Genomic DNA, 20,395 nt, shown 5'->3' on the forward strand with positions numbered 1-20,395 from the left:
ATACCATCCACCTAATCAGACTGTCTCCCAAGGTAATTTACAGACCTCGGACAAGAAAGTACCCCTTTCAGCCTGGTACAACTGCCACCTTGAGAACTTGGAGCCATGGTCAAAGGGTCAGCTCATGCACAGAACCATATACAGGTGGACCCCCGCGCAGAGGGTTGCAGAGGTGATCTAGCGAATTCAGACTAGGCATGCAAAGAAATCACCCAGAAACCAGCCTTAAAGAGGGGGTGGGCTGGCCGAGCGGAGAGGGAAAGAGCCTGTGGAAGCATGAATGTTCCTACTAAGGGAGGGTGAATGGATGTGAAATGTTTCGAGATTACAGCCTCATGACCAGTTGGTAAAAACGAAAACACTGGTGTTGAAATGAAAGCTGTTTGAGGTAAAGGTCAAAGAGGAATATGAAATGAGGGCAGCCTGTGCCCGGGATCTGAGGCTTCACTGAGCAAAAGTCACATAAATTAGACTTGAGCATCACAGCAGACATCAGAGAGAAGCAATGCCTGGAGTGTCATAGGCAGACATTAGCCTGTACACTTCTATATGCCAGCCAATGGTGGGGGACATCCCTTTTCCCAATATCTGGTAATCCAGCCCCCAGGGAAGGTAGATTGGAGTGTGGGCCCCAGGGGCAGGTATTACAGAAGGGCTGATGATCCTGGAGAATGGCTACTGCCCTCCAGTGGACAATAGAGACCAAACCAATCTGGGAGACTAGTCCTTACCCCAGATGGGACAAACCAGTCTCAGCTGGGGCCAGTTCATGTCTATTGTTGGGGGGACTGATTATTTTTTTTTTCACTGTAATTTTTTAAAATTTCTAAATTTTCTAAAATGAGTATATACCTTTTTTAGATTCGGGAAAGATTTCTCTTAATATCCACTGCCCCCTTAAAGCTCTTTTTATTGATATTTACAGGCGGACACTCCTAACTTTTCCCTCCTTTTTCTCATCTTTGGTTAAAGGTGGTATCACACAAAATTGGACTGTGTCAGGAGCTGCTGGGATACTTTGGACTATTTCTCATTCGGTCTTACAAAGAGGGCAAGCTGTCTGGTAAGGAGAGAAGGAAGTGCAGGCAGCCTGAGATGGGGTGGGCAGGTGTGGGCAGGCACTCAGCCAGGAGGTGCGGGGTTGCAGCTGAGGGGCCATTCACCCCCCAGGGGAACGCCCCAGTGTGTGGTCTCTACTACGACTCTCAGCCCCCGAACCGGACATTTGGGGATGGGGGTTGTGCCTTTGTTCAAAGTGAGCTGGGGCTGAGCAGCTCCAGAGGGGCAGTGTGGTCAGGAAGAAGACATCAGTTCTCTCCAGTAACCACACTTCCTCTTGTGCCTCCTGAGCCCCAGCGCTGCTGCCCGGTGCACCTTTATCCCTGCACGCTGGGGGCTGCTCTCCAGCCACGCCGCAACCCCCTTGTGGATGGAGTGCTGGACTCCAGGCATCAGCAGATCCCATCAGACCTTGTTAAGGAATACCTCCTTGTTAAGGAATATCTCCTTGTTAAGGAATATTTGCTATGAAATGTGGATGATATAAATAAGTTCTTAGGTTCTTTAAAAATATATACATGCAGTGAGATAGTGACCAATGACATTGTTTCATATAGCTTTTGCTTTTCTCTACAGTGCATTTCTAGATATTACAACTTTTTTTTTGTTGTGAGATGGTATCAGTTGTCTTAGAGTAGTTTACATATGTCCTCAGAAGCTGTGGGGAGGTGATTTGGACGTGGAAGTTAGCTTGGCCACCAGGAGCTGTGCTGTGCTGGTGATGGCACTGGACCTCTCTGAATCCCAGTTTCTTCATCTGTATCACAGTGAAAATGTCCCCTACTCAAGCCATTGGTCTTTTATGAGGATCAAATGCTACTTATTTTTTAAATGAACTTCAGAAAGTTAAAAATTACATATAAATAGAAGACAGTATTATTCTTCCAATAGTAATGCTGTATTTTATCATTTTAAAGCACTGCACTGTATGAAAACTATCCGTGCTGTTTCAACCAATAAGACTCTTTTCCCTTTCTCTAGTCATTAAAAAATTGGCGGACTTTGAACTCCCTTATGTTAGCCTTCGCAGTTCTGAAGTGGAAAACTTCAAGGTTGGACTCAGGAAGTGGTGAGTAAGCATTTACTATGACAGAAGGTATCTCAGGATATCTTAGCTTTGCAGATCAGAGCTTGTCAGAATCTCCCACATCCAGCTCACAGCCTGACAGCTCCAGGGAGCTCAGGAGTTTGGGGAAGGTCCAGGAAAGCAATGAAGAGGAGAAAGGATCGAATGAACCAGAACATTTGTCCTAAAGAATAGGACGTTGAGGATGACTTTCACTGGTCTCAAGTTAAAAGCTTGAGGGATATTATCATGAGGGTGGCAGCCATGAAGGTAAGGCTGTGGGTAGGGGGATTGGGGATTGAAGCAGGTAATGGTGAGGAATTATAGGTGGTGTGTTTGCTCTGGAATAGATGACTGACTGTATTTAATTGAAGGACTTTGTTGATGATTACAAGCAAGTCTGATTTATCTGTTGAACTGTGGTGTTCCCTGAAGGCAAAGTGTGGACTCAGCTGATCCACAGTGAATTTTTTTTTTTTTGCCATGCCGCACAGCTTGCGGGATCCTAGTTCCCCGACCAAGGATTGAACCTACCCCCCCTCGGCGGTGAAAATGCAGAGTCTAAACACTGGACCCCCACGGAATTCCCTCATAGTGAATTTGAACTCTACGTATTTGGTTTATATTCCTAAAGGATTCCAACAATACATGCTTATTTACTAGAGCCAGACATATTTTCCTCGGTTAATAGGACACAATCTAGGAAAAAAATCTGCAGTATTTTTGCAGAAAATACTTTTATTTCTCGCAGAAACAAAGGGTCTTCTGAAGAACAAACAAAATAACAATGGGGGAATGGGGGAATGAATCTGTAATTCCCAATGTTTATTACTGTGGCTGTATTGGATTGCTTCTTTGGCTCACTCTTGCCCAGCCCAGTTAATCTGTAATCTGAACACAGAAGTTTTTAAAGAAAGGCATTTTGACATCGAGGAATAGTAGATATCTTGACCTTGTGATGCCTTGCTAGAGCTCCAGGCTGTGGCTTTGAATTTTGGAAGAAGATTCCCAGCAAGGCTAGAAGTTCATATACTGCTATTCAAAAGTATTCTGAGAAACGGTCAAAACCTGTGGCATGGAGCCCTGAGAAGGGGAAGAGCATGCAGTTCTGTCTGAGAGTTTAGAGAGTATTCTTCTGGAAGCTGCCCATAATAACAGGTGGCTAAGCATAGTTGTTCCTGGGATCTGAGTATGTGAACCGCAGGGTTTAGCTGAACTTTAGTCAAGATACTCAAGCTCTCTAAGCCTCAGTTTCTTTATCTGTAAAATGGGAAATAATAATAATAGGGTCTATCTCATAGGATTATAGTGAGAGTTAAATGAAGTAATCCTATATGCTCAACGAATTTTGGTCATGTTTATTATTGTTATATTGATGATAATAGTAACCACCACCACCCCCCAAATCCCTGGGGCTTAGACTGTTTTGTCCATGGGCTCTCCAGAGAACTTGAGATCAAAGAAGAGATGAGGATTCTGTCCCTCACCTCGAAGCTTGAATCGGAAATTGGGCTTTGCCTATGTCTTCATTAGATAGATAACTTGTGGATCATAAGTGCAAGACAAAATGTCTACCCCATCACCAGCCTGTATGTCAGATCCGCGCAGATTGCCTTTGCTCCTGGGGACTGGGAGGAAAGGAGGTCCCACTTCAGCTGTTAGAGCTGGGGATGAGGTCACTGGAAGGGGAGAGCCTGGAGAAGGGGTCGCGCAGGTGCCTGGCCCTCTGTCCAGAGTGAGGTCTTATTGGGTTGGAGCAGGGAGGCTCGCTTGACTAACACTAGCTGTGGGATTCCCAGCTGGAGAGGCCTTGCAGTGAGACCTAGTCAAGTTTTAGGGATTTTTCTCTGTCTGTGAATTCCCTGGTGCATCTCTCCAAAGATGCTATAGTTCCTTCCAGACCAGAGGGTACCTGCCCTCGCCTCGCAGGGCCGCAGTCTGGGGTGGGTCTGGGAGTTCTCCAACTCTGGTGCAACAGTTGCTATTCTCTGCCACACAGGGCACCTGGGAAGAAGGGGTGAAATAGCTAAGTGGAATACAGGGAGGAATACTTCGCTTCTCCTCCCCAGCCCCTAGAATGAAGCTGATCTTCAAGCGACATTTTCATCCTTTTCCTGGTCTGTGTCAATCCCACTGTCTCCGCCCCCTCCACTGCTGAGTGCCCTGATTCTGCTCACCTGTGCCTTCAAACTGGTGATAGACCAGCCCCGGCACACCCTCTCTTGGTGGTTTCTGTCGGTTCTTAGCATGCCACTGGGCTCACACAGTACTTGTAACTTCACTTCATGCTGACAACTCTAGAGCTGTTAGACAGACATGAGGCCCTGCTATTTGCAAGTCCCTTTGCCAAGGTCCAGAGGGGCAAGTCTGAATAGGACCCAGCACTGATCTTCACACTTGGTGTCAAGATCAGCTTGATCAGAGCAGCAATCAGGATAAACTCAGCGTGCTGAGGAAGCACGGGGCGGGTGGGGGGGGGGTGTGCGTTGCTAACACAGACTTGAGGAGGAGGGACCAGAGGAGGGCACATGAGGAAGAAGCTTGTGGGAGAGGCAGGTAAGGCCAGGAAGGAGGCTGCTGAGGTGGGTGGTCTTCGGGGTGGAGGGAGAGAAGAGAAAACAGGGTTGGAATGTAGAGTGTGGGGGTGGGGAGAGAGGCCAGAGATGGAACTGGAAATGACATTGGGGTCTTGGGAGCAACCAGGATAAATGCTCTAACTCCTGGGACTATGAGAGTCTGAAAAGTTACTTGGGAAAGACCACTCCAGTTAGAATGTGGAGTGTGGGACTGAGGGAACACAGCCAAGGCAGAAAGTCTGGTGAGGAGGTCACTGCCTGAGATGACGTGGCCTGGGTACCGGGCAGTGATATAGATGTGGGTACAGGGCAGATCGTTATGCCAGGAATTGCGGGTAGGGAGAGGGCATGAAGACTTGGTGGTCAAGAGGGGAGCTGGATGTGAACAGTGATGTGCACCATTCCCTTCAAGCTTTTTTTTTTGCATTTCTATTCTCAGAGCCCACCAGGCAAGCTTACAATATGAGGACAATAGGAAACAGAAGAGATGGGAGGACAGTTGAAGACTAGGCAAGCAGAGTGTTGTGGCTCTGCTAGAAGAGGGGGCCTTGGTTTAAGGCGTCGAGGACCACCACTTCAGAGAGCATGTACTCCCAGGTGTGCCCATTAGCCGTGTCATGAATTAACTGAATGCTCCTGAATCATGCAGGTACCTGGACCCATCCCTCGACTCCAGGCTGATGGACTGCAGAGCAGCTGTAGATTTGATCTACATGCAGGTGAGGCGAACCAAGAGCTATCAGAACACCAGATACTATAGGACTTTTGAGTTTGAAACCATTACAGAATACGTGTGGCAGTTCAGAAGTCTACCTCCATACCTAGAAGAGGCAAATTCATATAAACAGAAAGTAGAATAGAGGTTACACGGGGCTGGGAGAAGGGGAGGCGTTATTGTTTAATGGGTATAGAATTTTTGCTAGGGATGATGAAAATGTTTTAGGTATAGAGAGTGGTGATGGTTACACAGCATTGTCAGTGTTTTTAGTGCCACTGAATTGTATACCTATAGATGGTTAGAATGATAAATGTTATGTATATTTTAACCACAGTAACTGAATAAATGGAATATAAACAGATAAATATTCTTAAAGAAGTAGAGTTTAGAGGGAAAAGAATTCTACCCCATTCTAACAATCTCTCCGAATGGCAGCTGATACCCCATCACCTAGGCTAATTTACATGAGAAGGGAAAGGATATCCCTGCTAATTTAAAGTCACGCATGGTCCCTAAATCTCACTTTAGCATAATCTTCTTTTTCCCTAAACCAACAAGTAGCGTACCCGCCCCCGGGGGCCAGCCTCATGGGCAAGTGACCTGTGGGGCTGCACTGCCCCTGCCCTCCGTGCTCAGACGGCCCCAGGCTTGTTGAATGCTCTGCTGTCACATCTTGAAATTCTTAATTTTTTAACAAGGGACCCTGCATTTTCATTTCGTACTAGGCCCTGCAAATTATGTAGTCGGTCCTGCCTTACCCCTGCCCCTCAGTCTCCAGAAAAGTAAATTTAGAGTTTGGCCTCCTTTCCTTGCCCGACTTAATGTGGTGAAGGCTCTGCACAGCCGTGGTCAGCAGAGGCTGCCTCTGTGATGCACCACTGGTTACCCCCATCTCAGCTCCTGCCTGCTTCCCCAGCTCCCCGCCACTCTTCACCCTCATGAGGCAGCATCTTCGGAGGCCTGATCCTTTCCCAGGCCTGGCTTGCCAGTTGTGGGAGGGAGGTTTGGAAACTTCTTTTCAGGTGTTTCATGAGGTTATCCCTCAGTTTGTTCTCAAGCAGCAGAATGGTGGGTCGAACTCCTGGCCTGTTCAAACCCTCCCACAGTTTTCTATTCCCTCAGACTAAACCCCACATCCTGACGTACTTGCTTTATCTTCTCCTTAGCATTTCCACCATTTCACTATATATAACATTTTTGTTTACTGTCTCTGTTCCTACTAGAATGATTTCTCCATGAAGTTGGGAATTTGTTTTGTTCACTGTTGTATCTCCAGAAACTAGAACTATTCCCAGCATGACCTTAGCATTAAGCCTCCTGGCGGGCCCCTCATAACTGTTTTAAATGCATTGTTTCATTTAAGCTTCATAATAATTCTGTCAGGCAGTTGGTACCACCTGCATTTTTAAGAAAAAGAAAAAATAACGTTTGCTGACAAAGGATTGAGTAGGCTTAGACGTGGAGGGTTTAGAAAAGGGATTTAAAACATTTGCAGGTGGCTTTTATGTAGTGCGGTTCTAAGCTGCTGTAGTCTGTGGCTTTTCATAAACTAAGGAGGTAAAATTGAAGAGAGGGGAGAAGTGTCGGGTCAGACATTACTTTTAATGAGCTTTGCAAGGGGACAAGGAAACATTGATAGAACCTCCTGCAGTACTTTGGTTGTAGCAAAAAAGTGAAAGGGTGGATTTTGATGCTTTCGTTTACGAAAGAGCATAGAAGAGAAAAAGCACTTACTTCCTTAGGTGACTTCTGGTTTTGTTTTAAACAATTACATTGCTTTAATTGGATTATTTTAAGCAAGTCTTCATTTTGGAGTGGTTTGTTAGGCAGCAATAGCTAACTGATACATAGCTGTTCATACTGTTTTCCCTTTAGTTGGATTAGGTGTGTTGTTGACGTATGTGTTGAGTCTAATTGTCATCTAAACTTACTTCGTAGAGTATGATTCTGCATGGAATGGGAGTTATTGCTTACACAGAGAGGCAAAGAGTGGGTGGCAGAGTTCCCTTTTATACGGGAAAAGCAAATGTTCATCTTTGAAGAAATGACCGCAGTTCCATGTTTCACATTTTCTTGCAAAGCAACAACCAGGTGCTTTTGTTCCCAGAGAGAGGAAACTGATCCATTTTATACCAAGATTAAGCAAAAGGACTGCCTAGCACAGGCTGAGCAGTGCTGCTGAAGGTGAGAGAATTTGCCACATGCCTCAGAAGAAATGAAAGCAATTACCAGCCGGGAGAGACTGGCATGAGCAGTTCATGCACTGCACAGGACTGCCACATGGCACTGTGTTATAATTCAATTGGCAGTGTTTTTTCTTAGTGTCACACAAGACCATCGTATTGTAAAATCAACGGAATCGTCCATTTGACAAAATAGAGCATCATTTGTGTATATATCTCCCCTACTAGACCACCAACTCCACACAGGGACCTTGGCTTTTTTAGCACAGGGCAGAGAACCTGGGTGTATGACTGAACAGACACAACAGACCCCAGCAGCCAGAATGTCACAGGACTCACAACCTTAATACACATTTCTCTTAGGTGATTTTTTAAGAGACCAAGACCATCTAGTAAATGATTTCCATGAAACTCTTCTAAATTCTAAGAAGGCAAATCAAAATATCACTTATTAAATAGTTAATGCTTACTATGGTATTTTTTATGGCTAGGATATAGTTTTGAACTCGTTTCATATCCCACTTTGATCCACGTATAACCATGTTCAGTGTACTTACACCCGTTACATGAGCTGGAACATAATTTACCATTTTAAATGTTTACTGAGGCTCTGTGCCACTGTATTCTTGCTGTTATGATACATTATTAGTGTCTGGTTTATTTGCCAGCACATCCTTCATTGAGAATGCATCACCTAATTCTAATATTGTTTCTGTGGCATGGTTTCCAGGGATACAGAGTAGTGAGAATTAGGAACTGCTAGCATCATAATACGATATTTACCTGTCTTCATTAAGGAGTTGTAAACCAGAGAGATATCGATGGTGTCTCCTCCTCTTATAGCTGGGGGAAAGATGGCTTCATGGAAAGCACACTGAATTGTAGTTTCAAAAACGCATTCTATCACTTGCTCTGTCACTGGCTCTCTCTCTCTGGGTGACCTTGGTACGGTCACTTCATCCTTCTAGAACTGGAACTACAATTTCTCCCTGTGAAGCGATGAGGCTGAACTAATAATAGTCTCTAAGTAAGTTTTCTTCCAGCTTTAACAGACTGACATTCAAACCTTAGCTCTTTGCCTGGCAAAATCTTCAGAAACCTGTAGTTGATGTCATAATAACCTGTGCCATTATCGTTCCTTGAGTTCGAGCGGAGCCACTGAGAAATGGAAAGGGGGCCCCAGGCCAGCAGGAGGGAGGGAACCACAGTGCTGCCTCCTGTGGGAAGCCTTACTTGCCTTCCCCCTCCCCGCCCCCATGGTATTTTGTTCTGCCCTCCATTATGGTGCCTGCACCTGGTATTGTGGATACTGGTTCACATAGTTATCTCCCTAGCTAGACTCTGAATGGCCAAGGGTGCTTAGGATATGTGAGTGAGAAGCAATCATCCTTTTAAAAAGTTAATGGAGGGCCTCCCTGGTGGCGCAGTGGTTGGGAGTCCGCCTGCCGATGCAGGGGACGCGGGTTTGTGCCCCAGTCCGGGAGGATCCCACGTGCTGCGGAACAGCTGGGCCCGTGAGCCATGGCTGCTGGGCCTGCGCGTCCGGAGCCTGTGCTCCGCAGCGGAAGAGGCCACAGCAGTGAGAAGCCCATGTGCCGCAAAAAAATAAAAAATAAAAAGTTAACGGAAAAAGTTCTGAGGAGTTCTGATAAATAACAGTGCCATCATAATTAACCATTAAGGAATACACTCAATTTTTTTTTAAGCAAGCATGTCCAGTGATGTCCCACAAGCCAAGTGGGCTCCCGCAAGGTGTTTCCTTCCTCCTTCTTTATAAAAAAAATTTTTTTTAATTAATTTATTTATTTTTGGCTGTGCTGCGTCTTCGTTTCCGTGCAAGGGCTTTCTCTAGTTGTGGCGAGCGGGGACCACTCTTCATCGCGGTGCGTGGGCCTCTCACTGTCGTGGCCTCTCTTGTTGCGGAGCACAGGCTCCAGATGCGCAGGCTCAGAAGTTGTGGCTCACGGGCCCAGTTACTCCACAGCATGTGGGATCCTCCCAGACCAGGGCTCAAACCCGTGTCCCCTGCATTGGCAGGCAGATTCTCAACCACTGCGCCACCAGGGAAGCCCCTCTTTTTTAAAATTTGAGTGACATTAAGCAAAATGGAAGATTGCGTATAGAAGTATAAGTTTCTGGATTTTCTAAAAAATACTGAAGGCTCAGTCAATTCTGGGCCTACATTCAGCAGGGCCACCACTGGCCCATTTACAATTTGTGCACATTAGAAAAAGGTGCCCCTTCCCCCAGGCAGGCCCAGCCCTGCATCAGGACCCATGGTACGATATGGGGAGTGTGGGCTGACCACTAGCCTCCCAATACCCCCATGGCTCTGTGCCCTTGTATGGGCCCAATCTGCTCCCACATCCCTGGCCTTGCTCTGCTCAGCCTCGAACACCCGGAGCCAAGTGGCTGATGCCTTGTTTAAAAAGGCCTGCACTCTCCATTTCTCACTACAAAAGCCTCTGCAGAGGGCACTAGCGTATGTGTGATTGAAGCTCATGAAAACCTTGACTTACGTGATTTCATGCAATTTTAAAAATTAGGTTCCGCGTGAGTCTCCATCAGCCAGTCTTCGGGGAACCATATAACTGAATAGAGACATTTATCTAAACTTGACTCTCTCATTGCCTGGAGTGAGGTACTGTATATAATACATTTGAGTGATGACTTCTGAAGTCATAATCAGGGGCAAAGGTTTTCAAATGTATAAAACAAAAACATTATGTTACCTCTCCTGTAGGACATGTAAATCTCTGTGTTTGAGACTCCCAGATCTTCTAATGATGAATGATGTATCTTTGGTTAGTACTTACATACTAACCGCCATGATTGCTGTTTGCCTTGTAATTTTAGCCATGTTTCTCTTTGACATCGTTGCCCTGTTCTAACAGTCCTTACAGGGCTCTAAGACCAAGTAGAATTCTGGCAAGAAAAAGGTGTTTTCTTCTTCACACCCATGCTGATTCCATTCTGGTGTGGTATCTAGGTTCAGTTTTGAGAATAGTTGGCAACGAGGAGAAAGCCTTGGGGTGTGTAGCTGCCTACATGGTCAGAATTCAGTGTCTTGGGCAATAGGAGGAGAGATTAGTGGAGTGGTCAGATCTGGGTTTCAATCCAACCCTTGCCACTTACTTACTGGGTTGTCTTGGAAGTCATAACCTCTCTGGACCTTGATTTTACCCATTTGTAAAATGGGGGTAAATGTTCCTAACGCACAGAGCAGTTTGGAAAAAATCAATGAGAAAACTTATGTAAAACAGGTTCTCAACAAACAGTAGTTATTCTTCTTCTCCTCTCTAAATCCATCTCCTTTCCTCCAACCTAAAGAACAACGTCGAAAATTTATTCAGCTTTTCTTTCTCCTCTTGGAGATAAGGCACAACCTGTCCTTCAGTGATACGAGGGACATAACACATAGACTTACATTCAGACTAAGATATAAATAAATGCTGATAATTGGCAAAGAATCGTTGGCAGTTTTGCTGTATGTAAGACACTGGACAAGATACACTGAGGTAAAGGACTCAGGCTCTTTCCTTGAGGTGTTAACAGCCTGAGGACCACTGGAAAACTCTTAAACCGTGATGGCAGCGTAGCACAGGCAAAGTGTACGCAGCCGATGAGACGCAAAGCTGATCTCAGAGCCTGCCCTGGGGCCAGGCGGGATAAAGGAGTAAGGGAGGCTGGATGCCAGGAAAGGAAGGGAAGAGCACAGAAGAAATTGCTGAGGGCTTAAGTTGTCTTCAGGTGGTTTCTCTCTTTAAGACCAGTGTTGTTCTGCTTAAATCATCAGTGCAGATTAGAAAACAGAACTGAGCAGCCCATCAGGGAACTGAAGTTTGGGAAAACTAGCTGGTGGCCGTTACCCAAAGCTGAGCAAAAAGGGCCTAACAGTATATTCATTTTTAATTGTTTTTCAATTGTAAGATTGTTTTCATCTTATAAAAATATGCAAATATGGAAGAGCTCAAAAACAAAAGTAAACATCATCCCAAATCTTAAATCGATCATACGTATAAACTCAACTTTTTTGATGTGTTTATTTCATACACTACATTTCGCTCATATGTACATCCATTTTCTTGACTCCTAAGTGTGGATACAAGGTCTTTTGGCTCTTGTTTTATATATATTTTTTGTTTTATAAAAATCAGGATCTGGGCTTCCCTGGCGGCGCAGTGGTTGAGAGTCCGCCTGCCGATGCAGGGGACACGGGTTCGTGCCCCGGTCCGGGAAGATCCCACATGCCGCGGAGCGGCTGAGCCCGTGAGCCATGGCTGCTGAGCCTGCGCATCCAGAGCCTGTGCTCCGCAACGGGAGAGGCCACAACAGTGGGAGGCCTCCGTACCGAAAAAAAAAAATCACGATCTACTACTATGCCCTTATTTTGTAACTTGACATTTTTTCATGTATCAATGCATCACAGACTTTCCTCATGTTGTTAAATATTCTATATAGTTTTAAATGATAGCATAAGCTATTATTTGGTTGTACCTAAACTCAATCGCCTATTTTTGGGCATTTCATAATAGTACCTATTTCATAGGGTGGCTGTAAGGGTTGACATTTTTCTTTATGCAGGGGGGGCGGGGAGGAGCGCTAAAATAATAGAAATTTATTCTCTCACAGTTCCATAGGCCAGAAGTCTGAAATCAAGGTGCTGGCAGGACCATGCTCCCTCTCAGGGTGCTGAAGAAGTTTCTGTTCCTTGCCTCTTCCATCTTCTGCTGGCTCTGAGCATTCCTTGGCTGGAATACTACTCAGCCATGAAAAAGATGAAATCCTGGCATGTGTGACAACATGGATGGACATGTTGTATTTCACTCAGTATTTTGCTGAGTGAAATAAGTCAGATGGAGAAAGACAAATGCCATATGATTTCACTGAAATATAAATGAAATAATCTATAAATAATATGATAAAATAAACGAACAAACCAAACCAAACAAAAACACATGCATAGATACCGAGAACAAATTAGTAGTTACCAGAGGGGGAGGGGATGGGATTGACTTTTGTTTTAGAGCAATTAGAACATTGCCTAACACGTAGTAAGCACTATACATGTGTTTGCCACTATTAATAGTTGGAAAATTTTCAGTATTACAAACAATAGTAGTAATAGCCTTATCAGTACATTTTCCCCACGTCTATGTTTGTCATGCCTATAGGTGGTTTTAGATTTATACGCCAAGTCACCTCCATAAAATTTTACCAGTTTAAATTGCATCAGATCTATATGAAACTTCCTGTTTCTCCAAACCCTTGCCAACTCTGAATGTTATATATATTTTTTGTCTTTGCCAATTTGAGAGGCAAACAGATTCTTTGACTACTAGTGAGGTTCAATCTATATTTGTCATTTGGAATTCCTTTTTATTAATTGCTGATACGTATCCTTTGTCCATTTTCCTATTAGGGATGTTTACATTTTTACTGTTGGTTTACATAAATAAGATCAACTCTTTGCCACATGTGATGTAGTCATTTCCCTTGGTTTGCCATTTGCTTCTTAGTTTTGTTCTTGGTGGTTTTAGATATAGAAGTTTTTATATTTTTATGTAATTATACATTCATTTATATGACATTTTATCTTTGTATCTTAGAAAGGTATTTCCTAGCACAAGATCAGATAAAAATACCTTTTATTTTCTTCTGGTTCTTTTATGGTTTTTACATTCGAATCTTTAACCTATCTGTGTTTATTGGATTGGGTGGTGTGGGGAAAGAGCTAATTTTATTTTCTTTCCTAAGTGCTACCACTTGTCCCCAAACCACTGAGAAATTGCTTCCCATAGCCAACTAATTTAAAAAGTAACCTTTATAACAGGCTAAATCCTTATATGTGTCCACTTGGGTCTGTTTTTATAGCCTTTTATACACGAGTATGTTTTTGTCAGATTAATTCATTTCTGTTAATTTTGCTAATTTTATAACTTATATTGTTTTAAGGCAATACAGGACATTGAAAAAGAATGGGCCAAACCCACAGAGGTGCAGAGGCAGAAACTAGAGGCTCTCCAGAAAGAAGGCAACCAAACTAAGGTGAATGAAATATTGCACCAAGAGAAATCTCTTGGAAGGGAGTTAAAGAAACAGACTGGAATTGAGCTGTTTCTGTAATTTATAAACCCATGAAGCACTAAAAATGGGGCCTTTTTAAAAATGAGAATACCTTCATTGATTTTTCTTTTCATAAAATTAATAAAGGCTTATTGTTTAAAGATTCTAAAAAATGCAGACAATATATTGTGAGTCCTTTGCCAGGTTCATTAATATAGACCTTTAATATCATTTTTAATGACACAGAGTATTCCGTTTTATAGTTATGTTATCATTTAGCCAACCAATTTCCTATTATCGGAAGTCAGGTTGTTTCCAGGATTTGCTGCTATAAATCATGTTGGCAGCGAACGCCATGAGGCCCAGGGCTGAGTCTAATTTATACATACTCTGTGTGTTCCCAACACCTGGTACGGTTCCTGGCTGAAAGTCCCTGAACACAGCAGCCAACATCCTCTGTCTTTGAATACATGTTCTATTATCCTTTAGGATATATTTCTAAATGTCCATTTAAAAAACTTCCATAAATATGTACTAACTCACATTCCCCCAAGCAGTATATACAAGTCCGACAAGTCATATTTTAACAGAAGAATTGGCCTTTGCTTCATTGTGTTGTCTTTTTTTTTTTTTATCCTTTATACTTAACCAGTGTTCACCACCAAAGCACTGAGTTTGAAGAGAATGCCAACAAATTTAGAGGACTCATTTATACTTAGGTTGATATAGAAAGTAATTCTTCAAAGTCTACCATGAGAATTTTAATGATGAGCTGCAAAAAAAGAGAAGAAGCATATACTGCCATGATTTAGTATTTCCCCCCTTAGTATTCCACCGCAGCTTTGTCTGAGAAATTTTGAAGTTCAGTTCCTCTGTGGATTTGTAAATTTTTATAATTACGGCTTCTATTTTGATGGATAGCATATTGCTACTACTTTGGATACAGTTACCAATTCTAAGGACATTTCTGCTCTATAAACTTCTTAATTTAGTAAGAATGCCATTTTTAACTATGCTGCTTTGCTCTACCAAAATTTGTATTTGTATTTTTGCCACAAAACAAATTTTCTTTTCTTTAAAAATGTTTTATTTATTTATTTGGCTGCGTTGGGTCTTCATTGCTGTGCGTGGGCTTTCTTCTAGTTGCGGTGATGGGGCTTGCTCTTCCTTGTGGTACACAGGCTTCTCATTGCGGTGGCTTCTCTTGTTGCGGAGCACAGGCTCTGTGGCAGGCTTCAGTAGTTGTGACTCGCGGGCTCTAGAGTGCAGGCTCAGTAGTTGCGGCACACGGGCTTAGTTGCTTCGTGGCATGTGGGATCTTCCCAGACCACGGTTCGAACCCGTGTCCCCTGCATTGGCAGGCAGATTCTTAACCACGGCGTCACCAGGGAAGCCCTAAATTTTATTTTCTATGTTGAATGTTTTACCTGATTTTATCATAATATTTTGATAGTGGTCTTTTAAAAACCTCACTTTGAGTGTATGAATTTAGTCCTCTAAATTTTCTTTGCATTTTGTTCAAAATCAATGCTTTAGTGGTTGGCCAAATATAAAGAATAAAAAAAGATAATACAATGAAGCAGAGGCCATTTCTTTTGTTAAAATATGTCTTGTTTGTCAGACTCGTCTATACTGCTTTGGGACAGGGTATGTGTGAGGTTTTTTTTCATTTGAAAAAATATTGAACCATTATTCAAGTTAACAAATGATTTTCTCTTGAAGCATCTGAGAATACTGCTATAAAACCAGCATTATTTAAGTGTTTGTGAAGTTCTGCTAATGGAGTGAACACATTAACAACTATTGCTTAATTTTATGCACATGTACAAGAAAACTTGGAATTGAAAATGAGTGAAATTAATCTAAAGGAGCAGTCATTTGATCTAAACCAGAGAGAGGCTAACTATGGCCCATGGGCCACTGTTTGTGTAAATGAAGTCCACGGGCACACAGCCATGCTCATTCATGCATGTATCGTCAAAGGCTGCCTTTGTGCTAGACTGGAGGAGGTTAGTAGCTGTGATAGAGATCATATGCCCCCACAACTGAAAATATTTACTACGTGGCTCTGCAGAAAAGTTTACCAGGGCTTCCCTGGTGGCACAGTGGTTAAGAATCCACCTGCCAATTCTGGGGACATGGGTTCAAGTCCTGGTCCGAGAAGATCCCGCATGCCGCCGAGCAGCTAAACCCTGTGCCACAACTACTGAGCCTGAGCTCTAGAGCCCGTGAGCCACAACTACTGAGCCCACGTGCCACAGCTACTGAAGCCCGGGCGCCTAGAGCCTATGCTCCACAATAAGAGAAGCCACTGCAATGAGAAGCCGGCACCACAATGAAGAGCAGCCCCCGCTCACCACAACTAGAGAAAGCCTGTGTGCAGCAATGAAGACCCCATGCAGCCAAAAATAAATAAATAAATAAACTTATTTAAAAAAAAAGTTTGCCAAACCCTGATCTAAATGAAAATACATAACCATACCTTCAGCAGTTACACATGTTAAATTATCTTTTTAAGCCATTTTTTTTTTTTTTAGGCCACGCCATGCAGCATGCGGGATCTTAGTTCCCAGACCAGGGATCAAACCCATGCCCCCTGCACTGGGAGCACAGAGTCTTAACCACTGGACCGCCAGGGAAGTCCCTTTAAAGTACTTCTTAAAAGAACTAATTTTCAGGAATTCCGTGGCGGTCCAGTGGGTAGGACTCTATGCTTTCACTGCCGGGGCCCATGTTCAACCCCTGGTTGGGGAACTAAGATCCTGCAAGCTGTGTGCCACAGCCAAAAACAAAAACAGACTAATTTTCAAATAGATAACCCTTTTAGATTTCTGTCCTCTGGTTTTCACACAGTCAGTAATATCAGTGCACCTCCTTTGCATGGCAAATGCCAGCCAGCATTTTGAGCAAAGTACTTATTCATCAACAACTTTCTTGAGAAATGGAGCTTAACTTTTAATTAAACAAATACTTTCATCTCTTTTAGAGCATTGCAGCCAAGAGTTTATTACAAATTTTTTAAGTGTTACCAAAGAATAAACTAAATTAAATTTATTTTAATTTAAATTAATTAAATTAAAGATTTATACCATATAATAAAAAAGAACTTCTGTGGTAAAAGCCATGAAACTATTCTAAATGCTCTGCGGCAAGATTGCTCAGCCCCGGTCCCCACCCACACAGGTAGGTAGCATCTACTTACAACCTGTCATTTCTGTTGTTGCCCACTGACCCAAAGGGAGGCCCGGCAGCTTAACGCATCTCCTAAGCTGAATGCATGGGCTTCAGCACAGTGAGCTGGTCCAACATGTGGCCGGGAGGGGCAGTAGCCTGGGATCCTCTGCCACCTAGTAACAAGAGTCAGCTGTCCCTCACCGCATATGTCTCAGCAGGTTTCCCTTTATCAGAGAGCGCTCACGTAGTCCTTGAAAGGGAGGTGTAAGTTACCTTGCTTCAGGGAAAGATTGGGAGAGAGCCAGGTTGTCACTGGGTGGTCCTTCTGACTTAACCAGAAGGACTATTCATTCGATTTCCTTCTACTCTTCTTCCTTCTTCATTCACACATCGAATATTTTTATTTCCACTATGTCTGAGCACTGTAACAGGAGCAGGGAGACAGTGGTCAACGAGGCAGGACACACCATGAACGTGGGCAGCCTTTATTGTCAGCACAAGGGGCATTGTCTTCATTTGTATCATCCAGAAGAAAAAGGTGCTTTCACTGTGACTCCATTCCATGTGTTGCATTAGAATGGTAGTAGCTTCTGACATGAGATTTTCATCTGCTTCAAGCAGTCTTTTGCTTCCTCCATCCCCCACCCCCACTTTGGAGCAGTTTTTGGAGCTATCCCAAGAGGTGTGGCACTATGGATACGTGCAGCTGGATCCCTGTACCTGTGACTACCCAGAACCCGGCTGTGGGACCGTTCTTTCTGTTGGCAATAATGAGGTCAGCTGCTGCATAACCCTGCCTGACAACCAGACCCAGGATGTCATTTTCCAGATGAACAGAGTGAAGTGCTGGCAGGTCACTTTCCTTGTGAGTATCTTGGCAGCTTGCCTTACCCATGATTTAAAGCCTCCACCCATGATTTTAAAATCCTAGTGTTCTCGGATGACAACAGTGGTGTTGGGGACACAGATTTGCCATTCGAATCAGTACCTTGAGTGGACTGGCATCTAAGCCACAGTAAACATCACCTAGTAGTAAAAACCTGTCTGTTATCTGGTACAAGTTCCCCACCCTTGCTGTAGAGACAACCATCTTCCCACCTTCCACCTTCAGGCTTCTTTACTGCTTGAAGGGTGTTTAAAGTAATAACAACGAGTAGCAATAACAGGTACCATTTATTGGGCACTCAATACGTTCTCAGTACCGACAAGATCTCTATGCTTGGAAACTAAGCGCTGCCCATCAGAGCTATTTTTAAGGATCCCTGGCATCATACCTACCTTGCCATCTCCTCCCAAGAGAAACCCTTCTGATCAGACTTATTGAGTGCCTACTTTGTACCAGGTGCTGTGCTGGGCAATGCCACATCTGCTATTTAATTAAGTTCTTATAACCCAGTGAGCTAAGAGGGATTATACCCTTTACACAGGAAATGGAGGTTAACTAGTAGAGGATGAATGCTACTAGAGCAACCATGATACCCAGTTGCTAAATCCATGAAACCCACAGGGATTTTTTAGCTGGCTTGGTACTAGGCCTGTCTGTGGCATTTGATACTGTCAACCACGTCTTCCTTTTCAAAACTTCCCCTGCTTCCTGCCCTAATTTTGTGGGCTGCCTCTCCCTCTGACTACTCCTGAAATGCTGGTGATTCCTGGCGTTCCATTTCTAGCATCTTTCCTCTACATATTCCCTGAAATCAATTACAGATGACTGGTTAAAAGTCCGGTATTTCCTACTGCATTCTTGACATCTTCACCAAGTGTTTCATAGACACCTCAAACTCAACCTTTCCCCAAACCAGACTCATCTTTTCCCTCTCATGCCCGTCCTAAGGTTCTTCCTCCTGTGTTCCCTATCTTAATAAAGGGAACCTCTACCACCACTCCTTAATTGCCAAACCAGCAATCTTGAAATAATCTCTGGCTTTTCTCTTACCTTACATGTTTTTTAAAAAAAAAAATTTATTGAAGTATAGTTGATTTACAATGATTCAGGTGTACAGCAAAGTGATACAGTTTCACATATATATATGTATATATTCTTTTTCAGATTCTATTCCATTATAGGTTATTATAAGATATTGAATATAGTTCCCTGTGCTATACAGTAGGTCCTTGTTGTTTATATTACATATAGTAGTGTGTATCTGTTAATCCCAAATTCCTAATTTATCCTCCCCCCACCTTATATCAGCTGATATAGAGACCTATCTATTCTATGACCCTGCTTTCCCTCAAAACTCTCCCTTTCTCTCTGCCCTCACAGCTTGGTCTCAACATTTCCTGCCTGGATGAAATCCACAGCCTCCTAACCCTTCTTTCTGCGCCACTCTTTCCCTCTGGAGGTCAGAAAAAAATATATCATATGATTTCAGTCTTTTTAAACTATGGGAACTTGTTTTGCAGCCCAAAGTTTGGTCTATCGTGAAATGTCCAATGTGCCCTTGAAAAGAATGTAAATATATGCTACCACTATTGGGTAGATAGTCTATAAATGCCAGTTATGTCAAGCTGGCATTTATACATTTGTCCTTACACATTTCCCTCTACTTGTTCTGTCAGTTATTGTGAGGAGTGTTAAAATCTTCAACTATAATTGTAGATTTGTCCATTTCTTTGGGTTTTATCAGTTTCTTCCTTCTTTTCCTGCCTTCTTTTGACTGAGTGACTATTTTATGATTCTACTCATTTGCACCATTGGTTTTTTTTTTTAGCTATACCTTTTAAATTTATGGTGATTTAAGAGATTTTTTTTTTTTTTTTTGCGTTACGCGGGCCTCTCACCGTTGTGGCCTCTCCCGCTGCGGAGCACAGGCTCCGGACCCGCAGGCTCAGCGGCCATGGCTCATGGGCCTAGCCGCTCCGCGGCATGTGGGATCCTCCCGGACCGGGACACGAGCCCATGTCCCCTGCATTGGCAGGCAGACTCTCAACCACTGCGCCACCAGGGAAGCCCCTAGAGATTTTAATATATATCTTTAACTTATTACAGTCTACTTTCAAATATTACACTATTTCACAAAAAGGATAAAAACCTTACAACAGTGTACCTCTATTTGTCCCTTCTGTCCTTTGTGGTATTTGTTGCTGTACTTTATTTCTACATATAAGCCTCATGCTATGTTATAATTATTTTTGCTTTAAACAGTTAATTATTTTTTAGGTAAACTTTTATTTTTGACGTAATTGTAGCTTCACATGCAGTTGAAAGAAATGGTACAGAGATCCTGCATACACTTGACCCACTTTTCTCCAATTATTACATCTTACAAAACTATAGTACGACATCCCCACCCAGGGTATTGACATTGATACAAGGAAGAGTCAAGACATTTCCATCATCACAGGGATCTCTCATGTTGGCTTTTTATAGCTGCATCCACTTTCTCCCACCCCCATCCCTCCTTAAACCCTTGCAACCACTAATCTATTTGACATTTTCATATTGTATCATTTCAAGAATATTATATAAAACTTTTGGAGGTAATGGATATATCTATCACTTGATTGTGGTGATGATTTCATGTATATATGCATATGTCCAAACTCTTCA

General features: G+C 43.2%; 1 protein-coding gene across 1 annotated transcript in view; it reads left to right on the forward strand.

Moving 5' to 3' along the window:
• Positions 1 to 20,395, forward strand: part of SNX31 (sorting nexin 31) — a 63,538-nt gene that overhangs the window by 28,584 nt on the left and 14,559 nt on the right. The window contains exons 6-10 of the mRNA XM_029222945.1: positions 973 to 1,063; positions 2,041 to 2,128; positions 5,351 to 5,420; positions 13,558 to 13,650; positions 17,504 to 17,707. Of these exons, the coding sequence (XP_029078778.1) occupies positions 973 to 1,063; positions 2,041 to 2,128; positions 5,351 to 5,420; positions 13,558 to 13,650; positions 17,504 to 17,707 (546 nt within the window). The remainder of the gene's footprint in view (positions 1 to 972; positions 1,064 to 2,040; positions 2,129 to 5,350; positions 5,421 to 13,557; positions 13,651 to 17,503; positions 17,708 to 20,395) is intronic.

The sequence above is a fragment of the Monodon monoceros genome, unplaced genomic scaffold (assembly GCF_005190385.1).
Source record: "Monodon monoceros isolate NGI ecotype Baffin Bay Population unplaced genomic scaffold, NGI_Narwhal_1 Super_Scaffold_14, whole genome shotgun sequence".
In the NCBI taxonomy this organism is placed as follows: domain Eukaryota; kingdom Metazoa; phylum Chordata; class Mammalia; order Artiodactyla; family Monodontidae; genus Monodon; species Monodon monoceros.